Below are 27,988 nucleotides of genomic sequence, written 5' to 3'. Positions count from 1 at the left end.
CGTGGAAGTAGCTATAAGACAGAAGAGGCACTACTTTGTAAGAGCAATGGCAGTAAATTTATGGAAGCACATGTTGATCAACAAGAAGGGCCAAGATTAGAGTCTGTCAGAAAAATCTTCCTTTAGCAAAAGTCCCACCTAAAGTTGCCACATGAGTAAACCACCCATTGCCATTGAGCTGATTCCGACTCATAGCAAACCTACAGGGCAGAGTAGAACTGCCCCACAGGGTTTCCACAGAGTGCCTGGTGGCTTCGAACTGCCGACCTTTTGGTTAGCAGCCTTAGCACTTAACCACTGTGCCACCAGAGTTTCTGAGTAAACCATAGCCTTCCTAAAAGTTTATGGTAGTTTTGCAAGTAAGATGGCTATGTAGTTAGAGGTATTCTTCATTTTCTCTGCCCTCCTATATGAAAAACTCACAGCATAAATATCTTTGTTTCAGCAGTTTTCCTGATTTTATCTATGAAAAAAAAAAAAAACCCTTTTGGTGTATTGTGAAGCGAAACAACAAGTGGATGCCCAGTGTATAAAGACCAAAGTTTATTAGAAAGTACCAGAGGCCGGGGTGGATGGAGTGGGGAGGGGACTCATTGCTTAGGGCACCCTGAGCTTCTGTTAAGGGTGATGGAAAAATGTGGGAACGGATGAGGGTGATGGTCAAACAACATGATAAACATAATTAATGTCACTGAGCTGTACATGTGAAGATTGTTGAAATAAAAAATGTTTTGTTTCATATATATTTACCACAATTAAAAACAAAAAAAAAGTACTATGGATATTAGGTGTGTGGTCAAATTACCAAAAAAAAAAAAAAATTGAGCACAATTATCACTTCCCACCAGAAAGTGATCCTTAATACCTACTCAGACCTTGACTGACCTAACCAAATTAAGTTTTCCTTTCTTAGTCTTCTCATGGTACCATGTTTATCTCTACCATTAGCACTTACCAAAGGGTATTGAAATATCACACTGTAAAGCTCCCTTAAAAGCAAAGACAATGTCTTCTTAACCCCTCTTCTCCTATCACAGTGCCTGACACATAGCAAGTACTCAGTAAGTATTTTTTCACTAAAAAAACAAAACAAAGCAAAACCCCAAGAAGTAAATACAGTGATTTTATTTTCTAAATACAGATGCATGCGTGTGTATGATTGAAGTGATTTTTTTTTTTAAGTTTTTACTGTGGTGAAATACATATAACAAAACATTTCAGCAATTTTTGCATGTACAGTTTGTCCTGTTATACATCAGGTTGCTATGAGTTGGAGGCGACTTGACAGCATGTAACAACAACAACAATTCAGTGCCATTAACCACATTCCCCATGTTGTGCAGTAGTCACCAGTATTGAAGTAATTTTTAATTTCTGTATTTTCTACACACAAAAAAGATTACTTTTGGAATCAGAGGGAAAAAATAAGAAATGTTATTTTCAAACTATTACGTATTTGCAGGCCGTCACTGTAAAAGAAGCACTTTCCACCAAAGCCCGGCATATGCGGAGGAGCCTTAGTACACCAAATGTTCATAACGTAAGTTACATCCTCCATGGATCTGCTTCTTACGTGATGTATCTCAGAATTCAGAGTGGAGGACATGAGGGGACATGAGGTTGGGGTTTACAAGGTGGGAGTAGACCATATGGTGCTGGTATAGAGCTCCCAAAGTGCCAAACCCACTCATCTGCAGCAGGGTAGCACACCAGAGGACATAGTCACATGTAACATGGCCTTTCCTTTAATGGAATCTTACTATTCCTGTGAAAATGGCATGAAGGTGGCATCTGACCTCCTCTAACTTCACAAGACGGAAAGAGAATCAAGATCAACAGCCCAAGGCTGACTCCTATGAGGTGGGAGTTAGACATGTCTCCTCTCTACACCATCTTTACCAGTTCTGACACCCACCATCCCTCCCATGGCACTCTCTACTTCTCTGCTGGATTGGATAATTCATTGCAGTGGCCACACAGAACTCACCGATAATACTCACGATTATGGGGTTTATTAGGGAAGTGACAGGCTTCGGTTCAGGTTCAGGAACACTTAGGATATAGTTCTTCCACCAGGACGGCCTCTTCCCATCTGTGCCCACAGGCATGCTTCTCTTTGGCCCCTCGATCTTTGCCCTGCTCAGGTAAGTATTACAAAGCTCTTTTAGCTCTGCTGATAAGTAGCCAGAGGCACCCCACTCCTCCAATAAGCCTCAACCTGAGGGTGCTCAGCTCTAGTTCCATGGGTCAGCAAACCTAGCTCCACCTAGCGCCCAGAGACACCCTATACCACTAGCAAGCCTTCTGTTCAATGGCACTCAGCTTTCTTGCTCCATGGGCTGGGAAGCCCACTGTGCTATCTCCTACCTGTCTCTCCTGCTGCCGTTTTTCTGCCACTGCTTCTCACCGTCTTCAGTGTTACAGCTCTCTCTCTCTCCCTCTCTCAGTCTTCTGGTTCCAGGAGCTTCTCAGTGCAGGGATCCCAGGTCCAAAGGACGTGCTCTGCTCCTAGCTCTTCTTTCTTGGCAGTGGTGAGATCCTGTCCTCCTGCCTCTTAGGTGGCTCATTTTAAGCCTAGCAGGATGGCAAAATTGACCAATTCCCCTTGGTGGGCCACAATTAGTTTATTTCTATAATCCCGCTCAGTCATTGTGTCTAAGTCACAAAGACCATGGTTAGACAGGCCATATTAAGTAATTCATTGCACCGCAAATCCCTATTCATAAAGTAAGGACCCTGGATAGCGCAGACTGTACTCAACTACTAAAATCTGGCAGTTCGAATACGCCCAGCAGTACCTCAGAAAAAAAAACCTGGCGATCTGCTTCTGCAAGGTCACAGCCAAGAAAACTGTATGGAGTAGTTCTACTCTGCGCACATGGGGTTACCTGAGTCACAATTGACTTGACGGCAACCAACAACAACAACAACATTCACAAAGTTATCTTCTGGCAAGAAGTTTCTTGAGACATAAAGACAAATAGAGCTTGAGATGGGAGGGAGGAAGAGTTTAGGGAGTAGTCCGTTATCATTTCTCTTCTGCCAGATTCCTCTTTGAACTTTGTAGGTTGAAGGAGTATCCTGGCTGCCAGAGAGCCCCTGGGTGCTGCTTTTGAGTCAGTATAAATGTCCCATTTTAGCTGCTGTGACAGGGTTTATTGTGAGGCCCATCAGTGTGACAGGAAGCCAAGCACCCTGGTTCCTAGTCTTGCCTTTGACCATTTTGATTATCTTCCTCAACTGATTTATCTAGAAAAGGTAATTAGCAGAAGCTGCTTCTAGCTGAGCGGGACACTGTCATGGGAAGAAAGGACAGATGAGTGTGTGGACCACTTCAAAGTAGTCTGTTTCATAGAAGCAGTAGAACAAAAGTAAGGAGCTCTCCAAGATAGTATTATTGGCCTTCCTGACCTCTAGAATTGCCAGAAAATGATTTAAAACCTGTAACAGTTACAAAAATTGCCTTGCAGTAGCCCACAAAGCAAATGCATATAATCAATAGCATATAGGACATATCTTCTGACCACAGTGCAGTTATTAGAGATGGATAATAAGAGACCCATACAGTTGGGAGTTGGAAAACAAACTTCTAATTAGCTCAGCATATCAAAGAAGAGGTCATACGGTGGAAATAATTAGAATAATGAAAAGGGTACGCACATCAATACTTGTGGGGTGCAGTTAAAGTGGTACTTGGAGAGTTGTCATTAGCCTTAAATTCTCTTATTATTCCATTTACACAGCAGAATACCAGACAGTAGAGAGAATAGAAGCTTAAGAGCTAGTATTAGGAAATGTACAGCTCTTAACTAGAAAGAAGAGGACTGAAAAATAATGAGCTAAGCATTTAGCTTAAGAAATAAAGACCACCTATGATGTATTCTAGCAAAAAAAAAAAAAAAAATTTTTTTTTTTTTTGAACCTGTATGCAAGCCTCTACATCTAACACAGAGAAAAGTGTTAGAGCACACTATAGGGACTCAATTAGCAAAATTCAGACTGTAGGAAACTTCATAGAACAAATAACCTAGTTTGTTGGTTTTCTTTTTTTTAATTAAATTTCAAGGGAAAAGAGAAAAGAAGAAAATCGTAGATTAAAGAAAATATCAACCAATTGCAATGTATGAGCTTTTTTGATCCTGTTGCAAATAAATTAACTGTAAAAAAGTTTATGAGACACCTGGAGACATTGAAACACTGACTGGGTATTAGATACTATTTAGGAAATCACTTAATTTTTAAGATGCAATAATGGCATTGTGATTAAGGTTTTAAAAAGAGTTCCTTAACTTTTAGAGTTACATAGTGAAATCTTTATGGATAAAAATGTTTAAAGTTAGAAAAAGAAAATCAGAATAAGTTCAAACAAGGAAGGAAATCATAAATACTGGAGCAGAAGTCTAATCAATTCAAAGGAAGAAGGAAACACTAAAGATTAGGACAGAGATGCATGAAACACTTGAGAGGGTCACCAAAGCTGGAAAGCAGATTTTTTTGAAAAGGCTGGTAAAATGGACTGATCTCTAGTTAAGATTGATTTGAGGAAGAAAAGAAAACATGAAAGAAGATGAAATATTATGAAATTTGAGAATAAGAAGGAGGATATTACTACAGATAGAGCAGAGGCTTAGACATCATAAGAGCAAACCATGAATAATATTACGCCAATAAATGCAAAAGCTTAAATGAAATTAAAATTACCTGCAAAAACTGAATCAAGAAGAAGTAGAAAAGCTGAATACAGCTATAACCAAAAAGAAGGCCTCAACTCATAGAAAAACAGACTACATTCATTGATGGGAACACATAGTATAAACATACTGTCACTTCTCCTTACATTGACCTATAAATCCCCAAAAGCATGTTTTGTAGGGCTCAGTTTTAAAGCTAATCTTAAAATCCCCATGGAAGAACAGGACTGAAGATGCGCATACCTTATCTACAACCCAGACATCCATTTTTTAGATATATAGCCATTCCCATTGCTATACAGGATGTAATTAGAACTAATTACTTTGAAAACAAAACACGTAGCAATACTTGCGGGATGTTGTTAGAGTGGTACTTAGAGGCAATAAGAGGAACATTCGTCGCATCACAGTTTGTAATACAAAAAAACTAGAAGTTGTCTAGATGTCTATCAGTAGGAGAAGGGAACAAGTAAAAAATTAAACTGTTAAAGTGTATAGTAAGATACCGCTTACATGAAATATAAAAACATGCAAAATAATGCTGTATATTGCTTATGGATATATGCACATGTGATTACATAAAACATGTATGGGGATGATAAACTCCAAACTTAGGGTAGTCGTTACTGCTAGGGTTGGGAAGAAAGAAGGAGCATGAAGAGAGGGTCAAACAGGCTTCAATGTATCTGTGACATTATATTTCTTTAGAAAAAATAATTATATTAAATGAAAAAACCACATTAATAAAAACCGTTCATCTCTTGTAGGTCTCTTCCAGTCGACCAGACCTTTCTGGCTTTGACGAAGATGATAAGGTGTGTCCACGTGAACATGGATAGGGCCCAAGCATAATCTAAACCTCGAAAGTCAGGGGATAGTGATATTTTTAAAATCTCTGGATTTACCATCTTAATCTTAGGCGAACTATTCTCTCCATATCTCCGTTTTCAAGTTAAAATACTCGTGAAATTGCTCTGCGGTCTTAGTGTTACAGTGTTATGTTAGCATTCTGTATACTCATAATTAAATATCTATCTTTATGGGTCTAACTCAATCAACTGCGTAAAGTATTACATTCACCATAGCAAAATCAAAATTATCCCAACTGGATAAAATTAGGGATTTAAAATTAAGGGCAGTTTGCATCACCATCTTATTCAGCAAATATTTCTTGAGCACAAATTGTATCCAAGGACTGTGGATAATTCAAAAGGAATAAATGCAGATTATGTCCTCAAGAAGTTTAAAATCTAGTCCTTAGAGGCAGCCAACTCTTGAGAAGTTGAAGGAATATGAAATAAGTTTCTGTATATCCAAGAGTTTCCTCCTTTTAGTACCCCAGTATCTTATGCCTGTTTAAAACTTTTAAATCTCAAATATACGTAGTGTAAACACACCACCTGGTTTGCCTGGGACGTTTCCAGCTTATGCGTGCTGCCCAGGCAGAGTTATTAATAGAACCCTTTCATTCTCGAAAGTGTTTCAATTTGGCTTTTAAGTTACCTAGTCACCCAAGGTAGATACCAGATTCATTAAAGTGGTTGAGTCTGGGAGGGGGAGGAAGGTGAATGGGACAATGTAGGGTACAAAAGAGGATTTCCCTATATTTGTGAGGATTTTATTAAATCTTAAGCAAATGCAATAAAATACTAACATTTACTCATACCTTGAGTAGGATAGTATTTGTTATTCAGTACTTTTTTGTTTTCGAAATTCGTACTAAAAACAAAGTATGGCATACACCCTCATTAAAAAAAAAAAAAGAAGAAGGAACTCAAATCTTTGCTTCATTTCTCATTTTAGAAGGACTTAATTACAGTTAATCCATACTTTTATCTTATAGGGCTGGCCGGAGAACCAGTTAGACATGTCTGACTACAGCTCCAGTTACCAAGATGTAGCATGTTATGGAACCTTACCCAGGGATTCACCTCGAAGGAGTAAAGAAGGTAGCAGTGAGATTGTTTTTCAGTGATATTTCTTTATAAGTACTTAGGAAATGCATGACAAAGAAGGTCTTTCATGGGTGGTGTATAAGATCTGAAGCTGAAATTCTAATTAGCTTGAAGATCCAACTCTCTTTTTAAACAGAACACATCATATTCTTTCAATTTCTTTTTGCTTTTTTCCCCATTGTGTATCCAAATATCAATACTAGGATTTTTGTATAACACTTTAGAATTCTCAAATCATTTTTCATTCATCATTTCATGAGTTTGAAGTCAGTTTTGAGACACAAACAAGTCTTATTACATTATAGTTCGACTTCATCCTTTAACCCAAAGAATTTACACCTCTATCATGTTTTTGGAGCCCTAGTGGCATACTGCTTAAGAGCTATGGTTGCTAATCAAAAGGTCGGCAGTTTGACTCCACCAGCCACTCCTTGAAAACCCTATGGGGCAGTTCTACTCTATCCTGTAGGGTCGCTATTAGTCGGAATCAACTCAACAGCAAAGAGTGTGGGTTTTTTGGGGGGGCGGGGGGTTGGTCACCTAGTGGTTAAAAGCTCGGCTGCTAACCAAAAGGTTTGGCAGTTCAAATCCACCAGCTGCTCCTTGGAAACCCAATATGGCAGTTCTGCTCTGTCCTATAGGGTCTATATGAGCTGGAACTGACTTGATGGCACCTAACAACAACAACATCATTATATTTTTTACTCAAACTAAAGAGTTTTTTAGGAGAACATGGCACTGGTTCCTAAAGCAATTTCAACAATACCAGAAATTAGTTTAATCAGTGGCAACGTCATTGCCTAAATACACAGTCTCCCACTGCCTTGAAAGAACAATGTTCTCTGAATAGGTAAATTGGTTGTGTTACCTTACACTTCATATTTTACCTACTAAGCGCCATTGTACCAATGATGTGGAAAGAAAATTTAGAATGAGAAAGGCCAGATAAAGTAAGAAATGAGTAAAAGCAAAAAGGAATTGTCCTTCCTTAGTCAAATAGAGCAGGATGCCTTGAGGAAAAGAGAGATTTGTAAGAAAACTTGTATAATATTTATTCAAGCTTCTACTATGCTATACGCAATGAAAGGTACGAGAGTGCCATCCTGGTTCTTAAAATCTAACTGTGGAAATAAGATACATAGAAGATATGAAATGATTAAATGCCAAAATGCATGTACAGATAATAAGGATTCTGAGAATTCAGAGAAGTGGCAGATGAGCCTGCATTGAAATGGTCTGGTAAGTGGCACTTAAGTTAAATCATAAAAACCAAAAAACCAAACACACTGCTGTCCAGTCGATTACAACTCATAGAGATCCTATAGGACAGAGTAGAATTGCCTCATAGGGTTTCCAAGGCTGTCATCTTTACAGAAGCAGACTGCCACATCTTCCTCCCACAAAGTGGCTGGTGGGTTTGAATCACCAACTTTTGGTTAGCAGCCAAGTGCTTAACCACTATGCCAACAGCACTTCTTATATTTTAAAAAAGAGGGTGGAAAATTTGGTTTCTGATTTTTTTCAGGCTGAACAGCCCTTTAGGAACTTCTTGTGACTCTATAGGTTTATCTCTATTCTTTTTTTTTAATTGTAGTAAAATATACACAACATATAATTTGCCACATGAACCATTTCAAGTGTACAATTCAGTGGCATTAATTACACTCGTAATGTTGTAAAATCATTACCACTGTTTGTTTTGAAAACTTTCTTATCACCCCAAACAGCAACTCTGTACCTCTTCAGCAATAACTTCCCACTCCCCCTACTAGCCCCTGAAAACCACATATCTACTTTCTATCTCTATGTATTTGTCTATTCTAGATATTTTATGCAAGTGGGATCCCACACTAATTGTTCTTTTAGGTCCGACTTATTTCACTTAATATTTTCATGGTTAATCCATGCTGTAACATGTACCAGAACTTCATTTCTTTTTGTGGCTGAATAATATTCTATTCCACATTTTCGTTTATCCATTCATCTGTTGATGGGCACTGGGGTTGTTTCCACCTTATTGCTGTTATCAATAGTGCTGCAGTGAACATTGGTGTACAAGTGTCTGTTTGAGCCATGTTTTCAGTTCTTTGGGGTATGTTATGGATTGAATTGTATGCCCCAAATGTGTATCTACTTGGTTAGGCTACGATTCCCAGTATTGTGTGATTGTCCACCATTTTGTCATCTGATGTGATTTTTCTATGTGTTGTAAGTACTACCTCTGTGATGTTACTGAGGCAGGATTAGAGGCAGTTATGTTAATGAGGCAGGACTCAATCTACAAGATTAGGTTGTTTTTTGAGACAATCTCTTTTGAGGTATAAAAGAGAGAAGCCAGTAGAGAGACAGGGGAACTTATACCACCAAGAAAGCAGCACCAGGAGCAGAGCTTGTCCTCTGGACCCAGGGTTCCTGTGCTGAGAAGGTCCTAGACCAGGGGAACATTGATGACAAGGACCTTCCCCCAGAACCAACAGAGAGAGAAAGCGTTCCCCCAGAGCTGGCACCCTGAATTTGGACTTCTAGCCTCCTAAACCATGAGAGAATTCAGTCTGTTTGTTACAGCCATCCACTTGTGGTATTTCTGTTATAACAGCACTAGATAACTAAGACCGAGTATATACTCAGATTTACCTCTATTCTTGTCTGCATCTGTTTGAATGTGTAGCCAAATGTTAGCCTCTTAATTTCCTTGTTATATTAAATATTCCTGTGGCGAGGTTATTGTCTTCTCCCTGTGCTTTCAGTGCTCTGCACCTGTAAACTTGCTTTTTTGTCTTCCCCAGGTTGTACATCAGAGAATCCTCATGCCTTAATGGTCAGCCCTTTTAAAGCATTCTCTCCTCAGCCACCAAAGTTTTTCAAACCCCTCATGCCTGTAAAAGAGGAGCATAAGAAAAGGACAGCTCTTGAAACGAGGCCTCTTCTGAGCCAGGAGGTAAACGCTTCACTTGTCTGTACTGTGCAGAATAGAAGGTTGCCTCTGGAGAAGTAGCAATTTGCATTAACTAACAGGTTGGATGATGCATGTGGACATAGGTGGATTATCACCCATGAATCCTATTCTGAAATTCCTTTTTCTTAAGCACACAGGGTTGTGGTAGAAATTTTTTTTTTTGGTCACGATTGTGGTTTTGTTCTTTGTGGTAAATAGCATTTTCAAGGTATTTTTATCTTTTGAATGAGAAAGAGATGTTTCTTGGACATTTGGAAAATATTAGAGGCTTTTATGTTTTTAATTTGATGAAGCCAGTTGTGCTTTTTGCTACCGAAGCTCATGTAGTCTTGTCAGATATCATCAGGGGTTTAAGTCCGGCCTGCAAAATTGGTTGCTGCACCACTCACCTGTAATAAAAGTGTTTGCACTGCCTTTCTAACTTGCATGTACTTAATATGTATTTTCACTGTCGTTGTCTTTTGTGTGTGATGCATCTGTGTGTGTCTTAACCTTTGCAGAGCATGTCTCCACCTCAGCCACATAACCTTGGCTGCATTGTACCCTCAGGAAGCAATGGCAGCCGCATGCCAGTAGAACACAATAGCAAACCTGAGAAGAAGATTGTAAGTTCTGGAACCATTTCTGTCATATTGCCTGGTGGTGGGTTTAAGGCCCTTTCACAGACAATCATCCAAATACTTGTGAAGAAATCAAGTTGTGCGTTGGGTGTTTGCTTTCTTAAAAAACATGTGATCATTGGTAATGAAATTTTGCATGGATGTGGCCATGGCTGATGATTTTTTTTAAGTGCCAATTCTAGTTTATTAGTTTGCTTGGAAAAAAGGGGAGAAAGGTGCTTCTAATGATTCTGGTCTTTATGAAATTGTAGCAAAGAGATCACTGTAACTAATATTGAAATATTTCTAATGTGCCTATACATATTGCCCAGATTCTGAAGTTAATCTACCTAGAGGAATTGAATTTACTTGGAGTAAGTAATTATGCATTTAGCTGTGGGTCTGTCTGAAAGCTTTTTTATGTTGCTTGATGCTATTGCCAAGATTATTCTGTAGTTTGTAGCCACACCACAGTCCATCCTCAGCCACCATCATCATCTCTGTGCCGTAGGCAGCCTTTCTTAACTACCCGGTGAAATATCTTGTAGCACCCTTGGTGTTGGCCTTGCTTTCGGGATGGCTTGTGTATATTTCACCACAGATAGGTTGAAACTCTGCCTGCAAAACCTCATTCCCCCAGCACTTGGTTTTTAAATTACAGATTTGAGAAATGGTTTTTAAAACACTGCCTACCACACTTATTAGATTATAAATTAGACCTCGATTTAAAAAAAAAAAAAAAATTTTTTTAATTTGCATATTCTCAAGGCTGGAAAGAATTTTCTAATTGTGTGTCTCAGCTCTCACTTTCATGTGCCTTCCTAGGCTTTGGGAAAATAAGGCCGACTTGAAGCAAGTCGGGCTGCTGGATATTTATGTCTGCGTAGGATCTGCTGTGTTGGGCAGAGTGTGGGAAGTCTTACTTCCCCAATTCCATCACGCTACATTCGTTCTAAAGGCTCATGAATGTGAGAGCCCTTCCAAGTTCCAAAACGTACTGCTAACGCACACCGTGTCAGACTAACCGGAACTTAATCCAGATGTGCAGTTGGCCACTCATTTGCATGCTTGGGGTGCTAGTGGATCTTTAGAAATGACCTTCTCATTCCTAATGCCCACTGAGGAAAAGAGGAAAACACCATTTCCCCAGCTCCTGAGGGAGAAGAGTGAGAGGATCAGCAGTTGTCCTTTCATCTCTCTGAATTGTAATGAGCTGCTCAGGCATTTACTTGATCACCATCTGCTTAGTTAATAAGGACAGCAGCCTGGGCTAAGAAGGCCAAGTGGCTGGTTTGTTTCCCCTCCAGATCCCCTGGCTCTATGGCTGATTACATCTGTCTACTCACATACCAACGATGACCATAGTGCCCAAAAACCAAGCCCACTGCCGTTGAGGCAATTCTGACTCATAGCAACCCTAAAGGACTGCCTCATGGGGTTTCCAAGGCTGTGAATCTTTACGGAAGCAGACTGCCACATCTCTCTCCCAACCCTCATGCACAAGCATTGTTGTAAACCTTTTTAAAAAATACATTTTGGTATAAGACAACACACCATCAAGACACTGCTGGGTAACCCTTCTGGCGCTGGCCAACAGAGTTTTCACAGTTCACAGAATTTGTGTTGTAGTTATTTCTTTGCTTTCCTTTTAATACTTTTAAATAAAGCCACCTTAAGGCTTTCTGCCAGCAGAGAGTAGGATAGAACCAGATTCTCTCGACCCAGGAAATCTCAAGCAGCCAAATGTTCATGAAGTATACCAAGTAGGGTTTGATAGTACCATGTTCTTTGCTGGAGTCTTACTTGAGACACCTGTCTCTACTCTCCTTAGAAAGCTGACTGACTGAACCAGCTTCATCTCTGAGCCTACTGGACTGTTTGATTTATTTCAGAAAGCAGCTTTTCCAGGGTATTTTGGTAGATTTTAGGTACATTGCTTTCTTGACATGAACCTCCAGTTTCTCTTTGGGAAACTTTATTTCCCTTCTTTTAAATGAATGTAAACTGCTTTCGTCCTTTGTTCCTAATTCACTTTCGTTTGCACTCTTGGAAGATCAGAGGGTAAAGTAGTGGTCCAGAGTGACCAAGGGAGTTTGAGATCATTTTTGAGAATATCGAGACATTGTTCCAGTTTTTTTTTTCACCCCCCTAATTACTCTAAAAAAAAAAAAAAATTTTTTTTTTTTTTTAATTACTGTAGTAACTCCTGTAATTTCACGTTAAATATAGTAAATATAGTTGTGGTTGATTCATAAGGTGAGATTTTGTTGTCTGACCAATTTGGGAAGATATAGAAATGCACTTTATGTGTTATGTAAATAAAGTAAATGAATGTAGCAACAGTATGCTCTGGAGTCTTATCTTTTTAAGTCATGAAGCAGAAGAATAGGAGAGAAAAAGTGAGTCACTTCACCCAGTATCCACACTACCCTTCTTTCAAGTCTTGTATAAACAGCCTATAGTTCATTCCTCTCATTTTATAGAAGTAGAAACAAAGGTCCAGAAGCATTGAGTGACTTGCCCAGGGTTGCACAGGTAACGAGGGTATAAGAACAAGGAGCCCCATCCCTCAGCAGAATTGGGCTGACTCCAGTCAATCCATCTGCTTCTAAGAGTACAATTTCCAGTAGACTCTGCTGGGGCGCCTTTCTAACAAAGTGCTGCCCACTCCTAAGCACCATGGACAGAACTACTGGGAGCCCTTGGTTAACACAGTCCTGAAAACAGGCCATCTCCCTGGTGGACAGCACAGACCTGACTGTACTGGGGCTGAAAACTACTCTGAACGAAGCTCCTTGTAAAGAGTCGTTGCTTTAATGTGGCTTTTGATCGCGTTTTAAAAGCAAGGTGTTTTGTCTGTAGGTAAATGTCAGCTGTACAAGTTAAAGTGCAAAAATCAATTCATGAAGACTCTAGCTATAGAGAAGTTTGAGAACTTGACTTCATTCTCCACTTTTAGGTAGGGTCTTGATTATTTCTGTCTTTAAGGAATAGTAGGAAAGTGCTTAGTTTAGTCTTCATTAAGATACAATGATAGATTTTTATATGAAAAATAATATTTATCTTGGCTTAAATTGCATGTTGAGGGAGTTTGGTTAGGTAGATAGACTTTTATACCAAAAATATTATTTATATATCTACCCAAACTCCCTCAACATGCAATTTAACCCAATGAAGTCTTCTCTTTTCTCCTTGAGGGCAATAAATTGGTAAACTTTCACCCTCCTTTTAAATGTTGGAAAATGTTTAATCTTGACCCAACTTTCTTTTTTCTGGGATAAGTTGTCCCTACTCCTTTAGCTTTTCCCTTTAGGTCATTTATTCCCTCTTCCTAAGTGCATTACTGAGGAGCCCTGGTGGTGCAGTGGTTAAGCACTCGGCTGCTAAGCTAAAGGTCTGTGGCTCAAACCTTCTAGCCGCTCCTCGGGAGAAAGATGTGGCTGTCTGCATCGGTCAAGATTACAGACTTGGGAACCCTGCGGGGCAGCTCTACTCTGTCCTGTCGGGTCCCTAATGAGTTGGATTGGACTCGACAGCAGTGAGTTTTAAGTGTGTTACTGTATTTGTCCATATTTGAGCTGTTTTACTATGGTCATTCTCATCCCTTAAGAATAATTTTTTTTCTTTGTGAGTGTGATAAATTCACACTTATTCAGCCTTTTCTTACTTGATAAATCCACGAATGATTATCTCCTTCAGCAAAGTTGTATTTTAGGATACCGTGCCTTCCCTCGATCTTTAGAAAAGAGAACTTCAGGCATTAAAAGGGCCCCAAATTATGTATTCTGGTCTTAAAATTTGATTTTCCTTCCAACACACAACTTTTTAGTAATTAACTGCATCAGGTATTTTGACTCGGAGAATTGTATTTCTTTGCCAGCTTAAATCAAAAGGAAATACAATTTTGAGTCTAAACATGACAATATATAGAAAACACAGGTAAAGGCTACTGATTCAGATAATTTTGTCCACTGTTTGTGCCTTTACAAGCATTCCCCCTACCTGGGGAAAAGAATGTTCCACCCCCTTTTTAATAAACCCATTGCCATTGAGTCAATTTTGACTCATGGCAACCCTGTAGGACAGAGTAGAACTGCCCCATAAAGTTTCCAAGGCTGAAATCTTTCTCCTGCAAAGCAGCTGGTGGGTTTGAACTGCCAACCTTTTGGTTAGCAGCCGAGCACTTAACCACTGTGCCATCAGGGCTCCTTCCCCTTTTTCATAGTGCTGCTTAATTTAGAATGCAGCTAAAGATAAGACAACAAGAGCTTAGTGTTGCCAACAATTTTTATTTTTCTAAATTCCAGAAACTTATCACTGACATTGGATATTTAGCTTTGGTTAATAACCAAAGGAATTTAAGACTACTAAATGCTTTTTAATAATTTATATTCAAGTTATTTTAGAAACTAAGAAGGATTGAAGAGAGAACTAGACTATTTTTGAATTTTATGAGATGCAAAAAATATTGCTATAAGATTCAACAGATGAAATTTATTTTGTCAGCAGTCATCTGCCACCATCAGTCTCTCTCTCTGCCTGTGTGCCTCTCTGTCTCTTTTTTTTAATAAGTTTGAAATGTAACCTTAATTAGTAAGGCTGATTTTTTTGGTTCCAGGTCTGTACTGTCTGCTAATTGTTATATAAATACCTGTATGGACATTTTAATTAATTTCTTAAACTAAATGACCAGTGAAAAGAGCTAACTCTTTTTTGTGGTTTATGGCTCTAGTTTTGAATGAAATTTCCACCACCCAAGCAGCGTGTCCAGGATTATTCTAAGATCAAGGACCCAACAACATAACTCCCCTAGGGCTAGGACCTGGCCTATTTTGCTCACCGTTGGCATTCCCAGGGCTTAGGACAGTGGCTGGCGCATAGTACGTGCTCAGTGAATATTTGCTGAATGAAAGTCATATTTTAAGTGAGAAAAGGAATATTTGGAATGTCATCAGGTGTTTGTGAGGTTATTAGAAATGACTAGATAGTAATATTATTTTTATTTGAACAGAAAATACCCATTGGTTTAATAATATCTTCTACCAAATATAAAAAAAAATCATTCATATGGAGAGAGATCAGGGAGTTGATGTCACCCACTTTTGTGTATTCACTAATCTTTATAAACAGCTATTTGATGAGCAAGGAGATTTTCATTTAAACCACTTTTCAGCCTTCTGTACCTTCTACCCAAATCCTCTATTCATGCTTCTCAGAAACCCTGGAAAACTGTAGTTATCACTTTGGTGGTTAGTATTTTGCAGCCTTGCAACATTTAGCATAATACTAAGGATGGGTGTTGAAATTGTACTCCTTGTCCTGTTACCGCACTCCCCTACTAAAAAGCTCAGAAACTTTTCACAAATTACCGTAATTACCTGTATTTTGCTTCCCAAAGAGAAGATTGTAAGAACAAATGTAGAAGGGCCCTCTCTGCCTTTAGCCATTCTTCTGTTCATTTATTAAGGGAGGATGCCACTGTTGAAGACTAATCCTGAGTAATAATTAAAAGTCCTCTGCACTTTCAGTTTCATCCATTCTCTTAAACCAGCAGAAAGAATGTTTTCAAATTAGCATTGAGTGAACACCGAAGAAATAAGTCTTCTTCACGTTAGGAGATAATGGGTTTATGCACACAGGTTTCTGAGAATTTACCTGTGTAGCACAATAGGTGACATTTGACCAAACTTAGAAAGAAAATAAACATGAAATATGTGAATGTGAATGCGAATGCCTTTAGTAGGAAAGTATTTAAAATTTGTCTCAACGATACAGTTGCCATAAGGAGCCAATGACTGACTTTTGCTTCATTTCTGTAGGACTCGGAGGAGGAGGAAAATGAGCTGGAAGCTATCAACAGGAAGCTGATAAGCTCGCAGCCTTATGTACCTGTGGAGTTTGCTGACTTCAGTGTTTACAATGCTGGCTTGGAGAACAGGGAGTGGTTTTCTTCTAAAGTAGATTTGACAAACTCACGGGTCTTGGAGAAGGAAGTATCCCGTAGCCCTACCACCAGCAGTATTACCAGTGGCTACTTTTCCCACAGTGCCTCCAATGCCACTCTGTCTGACATGGTGGTCCCTTCTAGTGACAGCTCAGATCAGCTGGCCATTCAGATGAAGGATGCAGATACCCATGACCATTCTGGACCATCGCTTACGCACGAGTGCAGACCGTCCTCAAACAAAGAGTTGACAGAGCTAGATAGAGGCTTGGTAAAGGATAAGTTAATCACGGTGCCACTCAAGGAAAACAGTGCCTTAACCAAAGGGAGCCCATCATCCCAAAGCATCCTTGAGAAAAACTCCAAAATACTGTGTAGAGCTGGCTCATGTTCAGAACTAGATGCCTGCCCCAGCAAAAATGGCCCACCAGCCAGGGAATTCTTCCCCAGGGAGGTGACCGTAGAACACACCACAAACATCCTGGAGGATCATTCTTTCACAGAGTTCATGGGTGTGTCGGATGGGAACAATTTTGATGGTTTAACGGATTCTTCTGCTGGAGAACTTTTGAGGAGGAGGAACCTACCAAATAAAACTGAGAGTAAGAGTGTCCCAGAGGGGCTGCAGGACCCTGGCCAGCTGCATTCTGCATCAGACAGTGACCAGGTAATGGACTCCAGAAGCAGCCCTTTGGATTCTGTGCTATCAATGGGCGTACCTCATTGTGCAGCAACCCCCATAGGGTATTCATCCCACTAAGTTAGTAGGATAGACTCATTCAGATGTTTCTGACAGGGAAAATGGACCCGCTGGGGAGCAAGCTCACATCCGGCCCAGCTGATGCTCTATGGGGGAGCAAGTCTGCTTTGGGAACAAGAGTTGGGACCACGAAATACGTAGAACAACCTATTGCCATTGAGTTGATTCTGACTCATAGCGATGGGTCTTCCACATGGAAGGAGAGAATTCTACCAGTGAACCATCAATGTCCTCTGCTTTTGATACTAGCCCTTAAGATGTCAGTATGTGGTCATTTATACAGCATACTCATTTAAAAAACTGGCAAACCCTAAACAGTGATTTCTTAAAATAAGAGAAAGACTTTCTTTCCCCACCAAAATAAGAGTAGTCACTCATCACTGTTTTCCTTTATACTGATCCTGAAGCAGAATTGGCATAGCTGGCCTACATCAGCGTTTCAGTCATTCTTTCGAGAAGTTCATAGTCAAGGCCTCTTTATTCTTCATCCTAGAACCAAGCCTGTTGCTGTTGAGTCAATTCCAACTCATAGCAGTGCTCCTTAAAATTAAATGTACGTTAGACTCCGCATGGGTGTTGAGGGTAGGTGGCTCTTAAAAATTTATAATTGCTGGAGTCACCCTCCACCCCCAAGATTTTTTCAGGATGCCTGGAGCAGAGTTGACAAGGTTTTTTCTCTCTCTCACATGTGCACACACACGTACACACGCATACACGTACACACCCTGTAATGCAGGGACCCTGAGGGCCATACTGGGAGACGCATGGCTCACAGAGAGGAGGCCATATCCCACTCTTATCCCATGGCCTAGATTACTTAGAACTCCACAAACAGGAAAAGTACCTGTTGAGCTTTTTGAAAAGTTCCAGAATAGTGTGTCCTTGCCAAAAATCTTAGCTTAAAAGTAGAATTATAAAAACATTTGTTGTACCGGGGTGATGGGCGTATGTAGTTTTTCTCTTTTTTTGAAAAGAATCCGCTTTACTGTTTTTTTTTTTTTTTTCCTGCTGTTTTTGTAATTTGTTTTGACAGTTTTAAAGTTTATCTGAGAACCTTTTAAAGTACTAGTTTTATTGGAACTTTTGGTCTCACCAGGAAATGACTTAGAGTGTAGGCCTAGGAATACATTTTATACTTTAATGTTGGATGTTGCTGTCATTACACGCCTCAGAGATATAGCAGGTTCAGTTCCAGAACCACCACAATAAAGCAAATGTTGCGATAAAGTGAGTCACACAAATTTTTTGCTTTCCCAGTGCATAGAGAAGTTATATTTAGACTATATTATAGGGTATTAAGGAGCCCTGGTGGTACAATGTTTCACAGCTCAGCTGCTAACCAAAAGGTTGTCAGTTCAACTCCACCAGCTGCTCCTTGGAAACCCTATGTGGCAATTCTACTCTGTTTTATAGGGTCACTACGAGTCGTATTTGACTCGACGGCAACGAGTAGTCTATTAAGTGTGCAATAGCATTATGTCTAAAAAAAAAACAAAACAATGTAATACCTTGATTTAAAAAGCACTTTGTTGCTAAAAAATGCTAACCATCATCTGAGCCTTCAGTGAGTCATAATCTTTTTGCTGGTGGAAGGGCTTGCCTCGATGTTGATGGCTGACTGATCAGGGTGGTGGTTGCTGAAGACTGGGGTAGCTGTGGCAACTGCTTTAAGACAACAGTGAAGTTTGATGCATTGATTGACTCTTCCTTTCACAAAAGATTTCTATATAGCGTGCCATGCTGTTTGATAGCATTTTACCTACGGTAGAACTTCTTTCAAGATGGGGGTCACTCCTCTCAAACCCTGCTGCTGCTTTATCAACTAAGTTTATGCAGTATTCTAAATCCTTGGTTGTCATTTCCACAATGTCACGGCATCTTCACCAGGACTAGTTTCCATCTCAAGAAACTACTTTCTTTGCTTATCCATAAAAAGCAACTCCTTTTTATTCATCCACTAAAGTTCTATCATGAGATTATAGCAATTCAGTCATGTCTTCAGGCTCCACTTCTTATTCTAGTTCTCTTACTCTTTCTACCACATCTGCAGTTACTTCCTCCACTGAAGTCTTGAACTCCTCAAAGTCATCGATAAGGGCTGGAATCAACCTCTTCCAAACCCCTGTTAACGTTGGTGTTTTGACCTCCTAAGATGAATTATGAATTTTCTTAATGGCATCTAGAATGGTGAATTCTTTCCAGAAGGTTTTCATTTACTTTGCTCAGATCCATCAGAGGAATCACTGTAGCAGCTATAGCCTTACGTAATGTATTTCTTCAACAATAAGACTTGAAAGTTGAAATTACACCTTGATCCAAGGGCTGCGGAATGGATGTTACCAGGCATGAAAACATTAATCTCCTTGTACATCTCCATCAGAGCTCTTGGGTGACCAGGTGTATTGTCAATGAGCAATAATATTTTGAAAGCAATCTTTTTTTTTTTTTCTTTTTCTGAGCAGTGGGTCTCAACAGTGGGCTTAAAATATTCAGTAAACCATAATGTAAACAGATGTGCTGTCATCCAGGATTTGTTGTTCTTTTTACTGAGCACAGGCAGAGTAGATTCAGCACAATTCTTAAGGGCCTTGGGATTTTCTGAATGGTAATGAGCGTTCATTTTCACTTCGACTTAAAGTCATCAGCTGCATTAGCTCCTAACAAGAGAATCAGCCTGTCTTTTGAAGCTTTGAAGCCAAACATTGACTTCTCCTTTCTAGCTATGAAAGTCCTAGATGGCCTCTTCTTCCAGCCTAAGGCTGTCCGTCCACACTGGAAATCTGCTGTTTACTGTAGCCACCTTCGGCAATTATCTTAGCTAGATCTTCTGGGTAACTTGCTGCAGTTCCTACATCAGCACTTGCTGTTTCACCTTGCACTTCTGTTATGGAGACAGCTTCATTACTTAAACCTCAGGAACCAACCTCTGCTAGCTTCAAATTTTCTTTTGCAGCTTCCTCACCTTTCTCAGCCTTCATAGAATTGAAGAGAGTTAGGGCCTTGCTCTGGATTAGGCTTTGGCTTAAGGGAATGTTGTAGCTGGTTTGATCTTCTGTCCAGACCACTAAAACTTTCTCCATTTTAGCAATAAGGCTGTTTTGCTTTCTTATCATTCATGTGTTCACTGGAGTAGCACTTCTAATTTCCTTCAAGAACTTTTCCTTTCCATTTACAACTTGGCTAATTGGCTCAAGAGGCCCAGTAGCCTTTGGCTTATTTCAGCTTTTGACATGCCTTCCTCACTAAGCTTAATCATTTCTAGCATTTGAAATGATTAACACTTCAAATTGCACTTAACGCTTAGAGGCCATTGTGGGGTTATTAATTGGCCTAATTTCAATATTGTCTGTCTCAGGGATTGGGGGAAAAAAAAATTTTTTTTTTTTTTTTTAGAGACAGGCCAGTTGGTGGAGCAGTCAGGACACACACATTTATCAATTAAGTTTGCCGTCACGTCTTATATGGGCACAGTTCGTGGTGCCCCAAAACAATTACAATAGCAACATCAAAGATTACTGATGCCAGATCACCATAACAGATTTAATAATGAAAAAGTTTAATACCAAAATGTGACAGAGAGACACAAAGTGAGCACATGCTGTTGAAAAAATGGCGCCAATAGACTTAGCTCGACACAAGGTTGCCACAGACCTTCAGTTTGTAAAAAATGTGGCATCTGCAGAGCACACTAAAGTGAAGCACAATAAAACAAGATGTGCCTGTACTTTTCCCAGAAGTGTTACTGTGGGCCTGTGTTTCTCCCTTGTGTAAATTCCAGAAGTGGCTTCTGTAAGAGACCCAATCCTGAGGGTCCCTTTAGAAGAGATGCCCTATTATGTGGGAGCTGTAGGAGTGGTGAGGGCTGAGTGCAGTCCTTGGGGTGGCCGGGGAGGTAGGGATGAGAGCTTGAACTCATGGAGCCTCTGCCTTCTAGGGGAGCACAACTGCAACTGCACGGTGAAGGCAGCGAGCACTCGGGGCCACGGAATGGCAGCCATCTTCCATAGACTCGCCAAGCACCAGCCTCCATCATTAAAACATGCTGCAGCCCTGCCCGACCTCAGACCAGCTCTGGCCCGGAGAAACAGAGACCCTTCTCCTGGGCCACCTCCTTCCCCCTTCTGCGTGGGAGAAGCGGCACTTTGTCACTTGGATGAATCGGCAGCCTCTGCTTTTTCCAGAAAGCAAGAGAACCGAAAATCGTGGATTAATTAAGTGGCAGTATTTTTGTTTGCACTTACTACACACCCCTACTGTGTAGAAACCTCTACAGATTCGAACAAGTAAACTCTATTCTTGTACAACTTTAATCGATTCTTACTGTAGACCCTGGAGTTAACGCTCTAATTTTTTTTTAATATAAATAATATATATAATGTATATGAAATGTGTATCTATAGTTTGTCCAGAGACAGACAAGGCTGCACGCTAAAATGCAGGTAAAGGTGAATTGTAGAAAATCAGAAGGTACTGGACTTTGTTACAAAGCAACATGGGCGATCTCTTAGATGCAAGTGAATGAAAAATACCTTATTGTGTAGGGATGAGGTTGCAGATCCCTCTTTGCAGAAAAGGTTATGGAATGCTGTTCTTTATAACCAAAGAACTTACATAAGACTGAACGTTTTTGCTGTCCACTCTTGTTTTTTGTGTACATATATGTTTGACTGCAAGTTTGGTGCCATAGTTCTCTTGGCTACCAAGCCACATGCTGCCGTTCTCTGTCCTCTCATAAGCACACTGATAAATCTCACAACTATATTCTTTGGTCTTCCACCTGGCCACCATCTGCTGACTTGACATTGTATTATAACCATTGACAATGCCTGGGGCTCTCACTCCTGCGTCTCCCATCACATTGGTGCAGCCCAGCCAGGCAGGTGGAATTCAGAGAGCAGTATTACTGTAAGAAAACACAAGAACATACCAAGAGTTAGGTGGGAAGAGGGGGTGTTGGTTTTTGGGTTTTTTTTGTGTGTGTGTGTTTTTGTTTTGGATTATTAGGTGATATTGTGGTGTGGTTTTGCTGTTGTTGTTATTTTACTTAATTCTGGAAAATTTGGAAGAGATGGGTTGAGCTCTTCACGGGCGCATACTTCATTGTGTTTGCAGGAGATGATCAGTTACAGGTGACCCTGCTGTCCGTGACTTCATTTGTAAGATTCTCCTACTGATGGAGACAGGGAAGGATCATGTGTGTGGACATTTGTACACAAGTACTTTCTGTATCTATTCTGTAGATGCCTGTACAATTGGATTGGATGTGTTGTGAGAGCGAGCAAGAGAGAGAGAATGTGTACAGCCTGCTGTACCTTTTTAAGTTCTTAGCATCAATAAGTGACGAAGATATTGGAGACCTTAATGAAAAGCTGCTGTTCATGATTTTTTGTGTATAGTGAGCTGACTGTAGTATTTTACTATTGTCTGTTTAAAGAAAGAAAAAAACTGTAATTTATATCCTTTTTCAACATTATTGTATTTAATTGGTACAGATTTTTGTGTGTTTTAGAATACAAATGGTTTAATTCAGGTTTTGAAAACATCACTTGTTTGTCTTTAATAACTCTGCCATACATTTCAGGTCAAATTCTAATTTGCTGTATTTGTATGTATGCATGTCTCTATGGTGTCAAACAATAGAACTGCAAACATTCATTGAGGATCTGCTGCGTGCTAAGGTCCCTTGTGCCCTGGGTGGCACAAACAGTTTGTGCTCAAGTGCTAACCCAGGCAGTTCAAACCCATCCAGTGGAAGTAGACCTGGTGATCTACTTCTGTGGAGGAGTTCTACTCTGTAACAGATGGGGTCTCCATAAGTCTGAATGAACTTGATGACAATGGGTTTAGTTTTTTGGCTACTGTGTGCTAGCCACTGTTCCAAACATTTAATATTTATTATCTCATTTAATCCTCACAGCAACAGATGTCTTAGGTACTCTTGTTATAAAGCATTTGGCAAATGGAAAACTGAGGCAGAAATGTGCCTCAGTTACTGGGAACAATTGGCAAGGCCAGAATTCAGCTCATGCTCCTCATCAGTCTCTTGGTGCTCTGCCCACTGAAGGTGACATGTAATGGGGCAGGCCTCTCGAAGGGAGGACTGGAACTTTGAGAGAACAGAGGGTGTGTTCAGTGTTCCCAAGTTCCAGAGTGACCAGTACTGGGGGGGACAGGCGGGGCAGAAAGGACACAATGTGTTAAACATGTTCATGATACTTTAACAAGCTTTAGAGCAGGTGGCAGTGCCCTTCAACCCATGAAACAGTGGTAAAGATCAGTTTAATATGAAATTTTTATCCAAAAAGTTATCACAGAATTTTTTCCCCCAAAAAATCTCAGTTGTTCACAATAGCCTCTCTGAAAAAAAAAAAAAAAAAAGCCATCAAGAATTAGCCTAGCCTACAACTTTGGTTATTCTAGACAGAGGACACCTGGTGGCGTAGTAGTTAAGAGCTTGCCTGCTAACCAAAAGGTCAGCAGTTCAGATCCACCAGCTGCTCCTTCAAAACCCTATAGGGGAGTTCTCCTCTGCCCTATAGGATCGCTATGAGTCAGAATCAACTCAACAGCAATGTTTTGTTTTGTTTTCTTTTCTTTTATTCTGGACAGAAGAATGTCTTATATAGAGACTTCCAGGAGAAAATAGGAGAGACAAAAATCCCAAAACCTATTTGAGTTTTACAGAATGGAAAGAAAAAAGCAGCTATTTAATATTTAGATAAACGGTGATAACTAAAAATACTGTTCAAGACAAAATGAACAAATTGTCGTGCCCTTACTAGTAGGAGATATCAGTGGTATTTGGGTCATTGACGCTGTCATTTGTCATTAGGATGGGGAGAGAACAAACCTGTTTCAGGGCATATTTTATTGGGTAGTTAAATATAGGGATGTGTTTCACAGTTAATTTCCAAACTATAACATTAGTAGTGCCATCACATTTTTTTTATAGTTATTTAGACACACATTTTATCATAACAACAATATAGCCTTGTGTTTCCATGGCACTCACTTAAAGGAAGAATAACTTTTTATGAAAAATACCTCTGGGGTTAAGTAAGGGCAAGATTCTACTAAATTATGTTGTTCCAACTAATAATTATTTTTTTTAATTAAAATATTCAAGCTTTAGAACTATGTTGGGAAAAGACAACCAATTACATGATTAAGCTTAAAAAGAGTAAAGCTTTCTGGTCACATAATGTTCTACAATTAAAAATCTTCGAAGAAGACGTAATTGAATAGAGCCCTTGCTCGCTTCTGGACCAAGAGTTTTAAAAGAAGAAAAGTGTGCTCTTGGTGGGCAGCTGTGTAGAAAGCTTTTTGTATTCAGTCTTGAACTTGCCACAGTAACATTCCAAGTACCAGTGCGGTTGAGTTGATTCCAACTCATGGTGACCCCAGGTGTGTCATAGTAGAACTGTGTGCCGTATGGTTTTCAATGGCTGATTTTATGAAAGTAGATCACCAGGCCTTGCTTCCAAGGCACCTCTGGGTGGACTTGAGCTGACAGTCTTTCTGTTAGCAGCCAAGTACATTATCCATTTGCATCACCTACTAGCACAAGTGTTTGTTCGTTTTTTTTTTTTTTTCCTGTAAGGCTAAGCCTACCTTCCAAATTAAAAAACAAACCAAAAAAGACAATCCATAATAGATAGCAGTTTGTCTGAGGTTTTCTCCTAACTGAGAAGAAAGGCCATCTGCTGCAATGCACAGCAGCCTTCCAGTGGACCTGGGACCTCCTGGAGGTGTCCACAGCCTCCCGTTGGTGGGGTCTGGAATGTGGAGGACTCTACGGGGGTGGCGGAAGGAGAGGATGCGTTTTTATGAAAACAAAATCCCAGAGTCTAAATTTAGCCTGTTTGTCACTTTGTTTTTAATCTGTCAAGGAGGGAAAAAATTGACTCATAGATTTGAGCACCCCTCAATGCCATCGTTTCCTGGATGCAGCATATTGATTGAAGTCGAAATGAAATCCTTAGTCTTTATCTTTCAGATGTTCTGTGATGCACACCTCCCTCTGGGTATTCCTGGTAAAACAGGTAATTTTTCCCTCCCAGAGGCTCACTGGGTGCCTGTGTTACTGCCTACAGTTCTTACTCTAAAAGGCTGCAGCCCAAGAAGATGCTTTCGGTGTCTCAATCACAGTAATCTGAGCCCAGCTGGCAGCAATCTGCATCTTGGCGCTCACTGTAGGTTTTCTCAGCACGGGACTGCCATTGAGAAAGGAAGTCCTGAGTCCTTATGGGACCCTATTCATCAGGCCACTGGGAACCTGATTAATAAAACAATGAGTGGTTTACAAAGAAGGAGGTAAGTTTTGAAATTGGAGTATCCTGAGGGACAAAAGATCAACACAGAGAGGGGAAAAAAGGTCCAGTTCAGTTTTGTAGTTATACAAACCAACTTAACCCTTTTACAGTGCCTAAAATGCATTTAACTATTTGGATTTTAAAACTGGAAAACGTTAAGCGTTTTAACAACTTCAAGCAGTTATTTTGGGCCTTTTTCTCCTACATATTTGCCTGAATCAAACCTTAGAGATATTCTTAGGTTTCTGTGTTATCGTTTGTCTTTCCCTAGCCCAGCACAAGGTCTTGGGAAAATCACAGCCGAGTAGATCCGTTCTCTTGAGATTTTTAGTCAAAGAAAAACACAACTGAACTAAAGCAAGAGACACTTGTGTGTGATCGATTAGTCACCCTTGTTGAATCACCATAACCTTTACCTAGTGTGTGGCGAACCACAAATAAACCAAGCCTACTTACCAACCAAAAAAAAAAACCAAACCTATTGCCATCGAGTTGATTGCGACTCATAGCGACCCTATATGACAAAGTAGAACTGCCCCATAGGGTTTCCAAGGAGCACCTGGTGGATTCAAACTGCCGACCTTTTGGTTAACAGCCGAGCTCTTAACCACTGTGCCACCAAGGCTCCTGTTTACCAACAGCAGAGTTACAATGCTTTGCTTCACCACTTGCCAAGAAGAGAGCAACTCACCGAGAATGGGTACATATAAGGGCATCTATACAAAGAATGGGTATATAATATTTAACCTCAGCACAGCTTATACTCAAAGCTGTCTTGATGCTGATGATATCCTATGACCGACAGCCATCAATTCCGACTCATAGCAACCCTATAGGACAAACCATAGGGTTTTCAAATCTATAATCTTTATGGAAGCAGACTGTCACATCTTTCTCCTGTGGAATGGCTGGTGGGTTCAAACTGCCAGCCTTTTGGTTAGCAGCCCAATGCTTAACCACTGCGCCACCAGGCTTCCTTGATGATTTTCAGAGGATGCCAATTCATCTATACTTTTTTTCTAGTCCTTTTAAATACAGGGAGTCCCTGGGTGGTGCAAACAGTTAACATGCTCACTACTAACCAAAAGGTTGGAGGTTTGAGTCCACCCAGAGGCACTTCAGAAAGAAAGGCTTGGTGGTCTACTTCTGAAAAATCAGCCATTGAAAACCCTGTGGAGCACAGTTCTACCCTGACACACATGGGGGTGCCATGAGTCAGAATCGACCCCACAGCAACTGGATTTATATAAAGTGGCATACATTTGTGAGAAAGGTAGTGTATTACCTATTACTGCATAACAAATCCTTAAACTTAGCAACTTACACAACAGTAAACATGGTTTCTGTGGGTCAGGAATTCAGGAGTGGTTTAGCTGGGTGGTTCTATGTCTGGTCTCTCTGGAGGTTGCTCTCAGGATGTCAGCCAGGACTGAAGACAACTGAAGATTTGATTGTGGCTGGGAGGATCCACTTCCAGAGTGGCTCACCCTCAGAGCTGGCAAGTCAGTGCTCCCCCACCATGTAGCCCTCTCCGTACTTGAATGTCCTCACCACATGGTGGATGGTTTCCCCAGAGCGAGTGATCCAGAAGAGCAAACAGAAGCCACGGTGTCTTTTATGACCCAGTGCCAGAAGTCACACACACCATGACTTCTACCACATTCCGTTTGTTAGAAGTGAGTCACTAAGTCCTGCCTCCACTCAAAGGGAGCTCAATGGCTACTGTTCATCAATGAGGCTCTTCATTTTAAAAAGAGGAGTGTCAAAGGTTTGTGCATATACTTTAAAACCAGTATAGCTAGTTAGGACTTACATACTTGAGGCCATGGGCCAAAGCAAAGCTAATTGGTACCTGTGTGTGTGTGTGTGTGTGTGTGTGTGTGTGTTAGTAACGAGAATTTATTACTTTCTTTTTTTTCACAGATTATCTCTCCTTTATGTATTTTTTTATTGTACTTTAGATGAAGGTTTACAGAACTAGCTTCTCATTAAATAGTACACATATTGTTTTATGACATTGGTTAACAACCACACGACATGTCAACACTCTACCTTCTTGACCATGGGTTCCCGATTACCAGCTTTCCAGTCCCCTCCTGTCTTCTAGTCCTTGCCCCTGGGTTAGTGTGCCCCTTTAGTCTCATTTTGTTTTATGGGCCTGTCTAGTCTTTGGCTGAAGGGTGAACCTTAGGAATGACTTCATTACTGAGTTAAAAGGGTGTCCTCAGGCACACTCTCAGGGTTTCTCTAGTCTCTGTCAGGCCAGTAAGTCTGGTCTTTTTTTGTGAGTTAGAATTTTGCTCTACATTTTTCTCCAGCTCTGTCTGGGACCCTCTATTGTGATCCCTGTCAGAGCCATCGGTAGTGGTAGCCAGGCACCATCTAGTTGTAGTGGGCTCAGTCTGCCGGAGGCCATGGTAGTTATGGTCCATTAGCCCTTTGGACTAATCTTTCCTTTGTATCTTTAGTTTTCTTCATTCTCCCTTGCTTCTGAAGGGGCGAGACCAGTGGAGTATCTCAGATGGCCACTCGCAGCCTTTTAAGACCTCAGGTACTGGTCACCAAAGTAGAATGTAGAATGTTTTCTTTATAAAATATGTCATGCCAGTTGAGCTAGATATTCCCCGAGACCATGGTCCCTACAGCCCTCAGCCCAGCAATTCAGTCCCTCAGGGAGTTTAGATGTGTCTATGGAGCTTCCATGATCTTGCCTTGTACAAGTTGTGCTGCTTCCCCAGTATTGTGTACTTTCTCACCCTTTACCAAAGTTA

General features: G+C 40.3%; 1 protein-coding gene across 3 annotated transcripts in view; it reads left to right on the top strand.

Moving 5' to 3' along the window:
* The window catches only part of KIF13A (kinesin family member 13A), a 227,833-nt gene extending 205,376 nt beyond the window's left edge, over positions 1-22,457 (top strand). For 2 of the 3 annotated variants that reach the window (XM_049884617.1, XM_049884635.1), the window contains 7 exons: positions 1,463-1,540; positions 5,459-5,506; positions 6,535-6,640; positions 9,433-9,584; positions 10,103-10,207; positions 16,021-16,812; positions 20,840-22,457. In XM_049884617.1, the coding sequence (XP_049740574.1) occupies positions 1,463-1,540; positions 5,459-5,506; positions 6,535-6,640; positions 9,433-9,584; positions 10,103-10,207; positions 16,021-16,812; positions 20,840-20,866 (1,308 nt within the window). In that variant the 3' untranslated portion in view covers positions 20,867-22,457. The remainder of the gene's footprint in view (positions 1-1,462; positions 1,541-5,458; positions 5,507-6,534; positions 6,641-9,432; positions 9,585-10,102; positions 10,208-16,020; positions 16,813-20,839) is intronic. The other variant, XM_049884625.1, reaches the window with a different exon arrangement.
* Positions 22,458-27,988: the final 5,531 nt, after the last annotated feature.

This window comes from Elephas maximus, chromosome 1, assembly GCF_024166365.1.
Source record: "Elephas maximus indicus isolate mEleMax1 chromosome 1, mEleMax1 primary haplotype, whole genome shotgun sequence".
NCBI lineage: Eukaryota > Metazoa > Chordata > Mammalia > Proboscidea > Elephantidae > Elephas > Elephas maximus.
The sequence above is the reverse complement of the archived record's forward strand: the minus strand, read 5'-3'. Positions and strand labels throughout refer to the sequence as shown.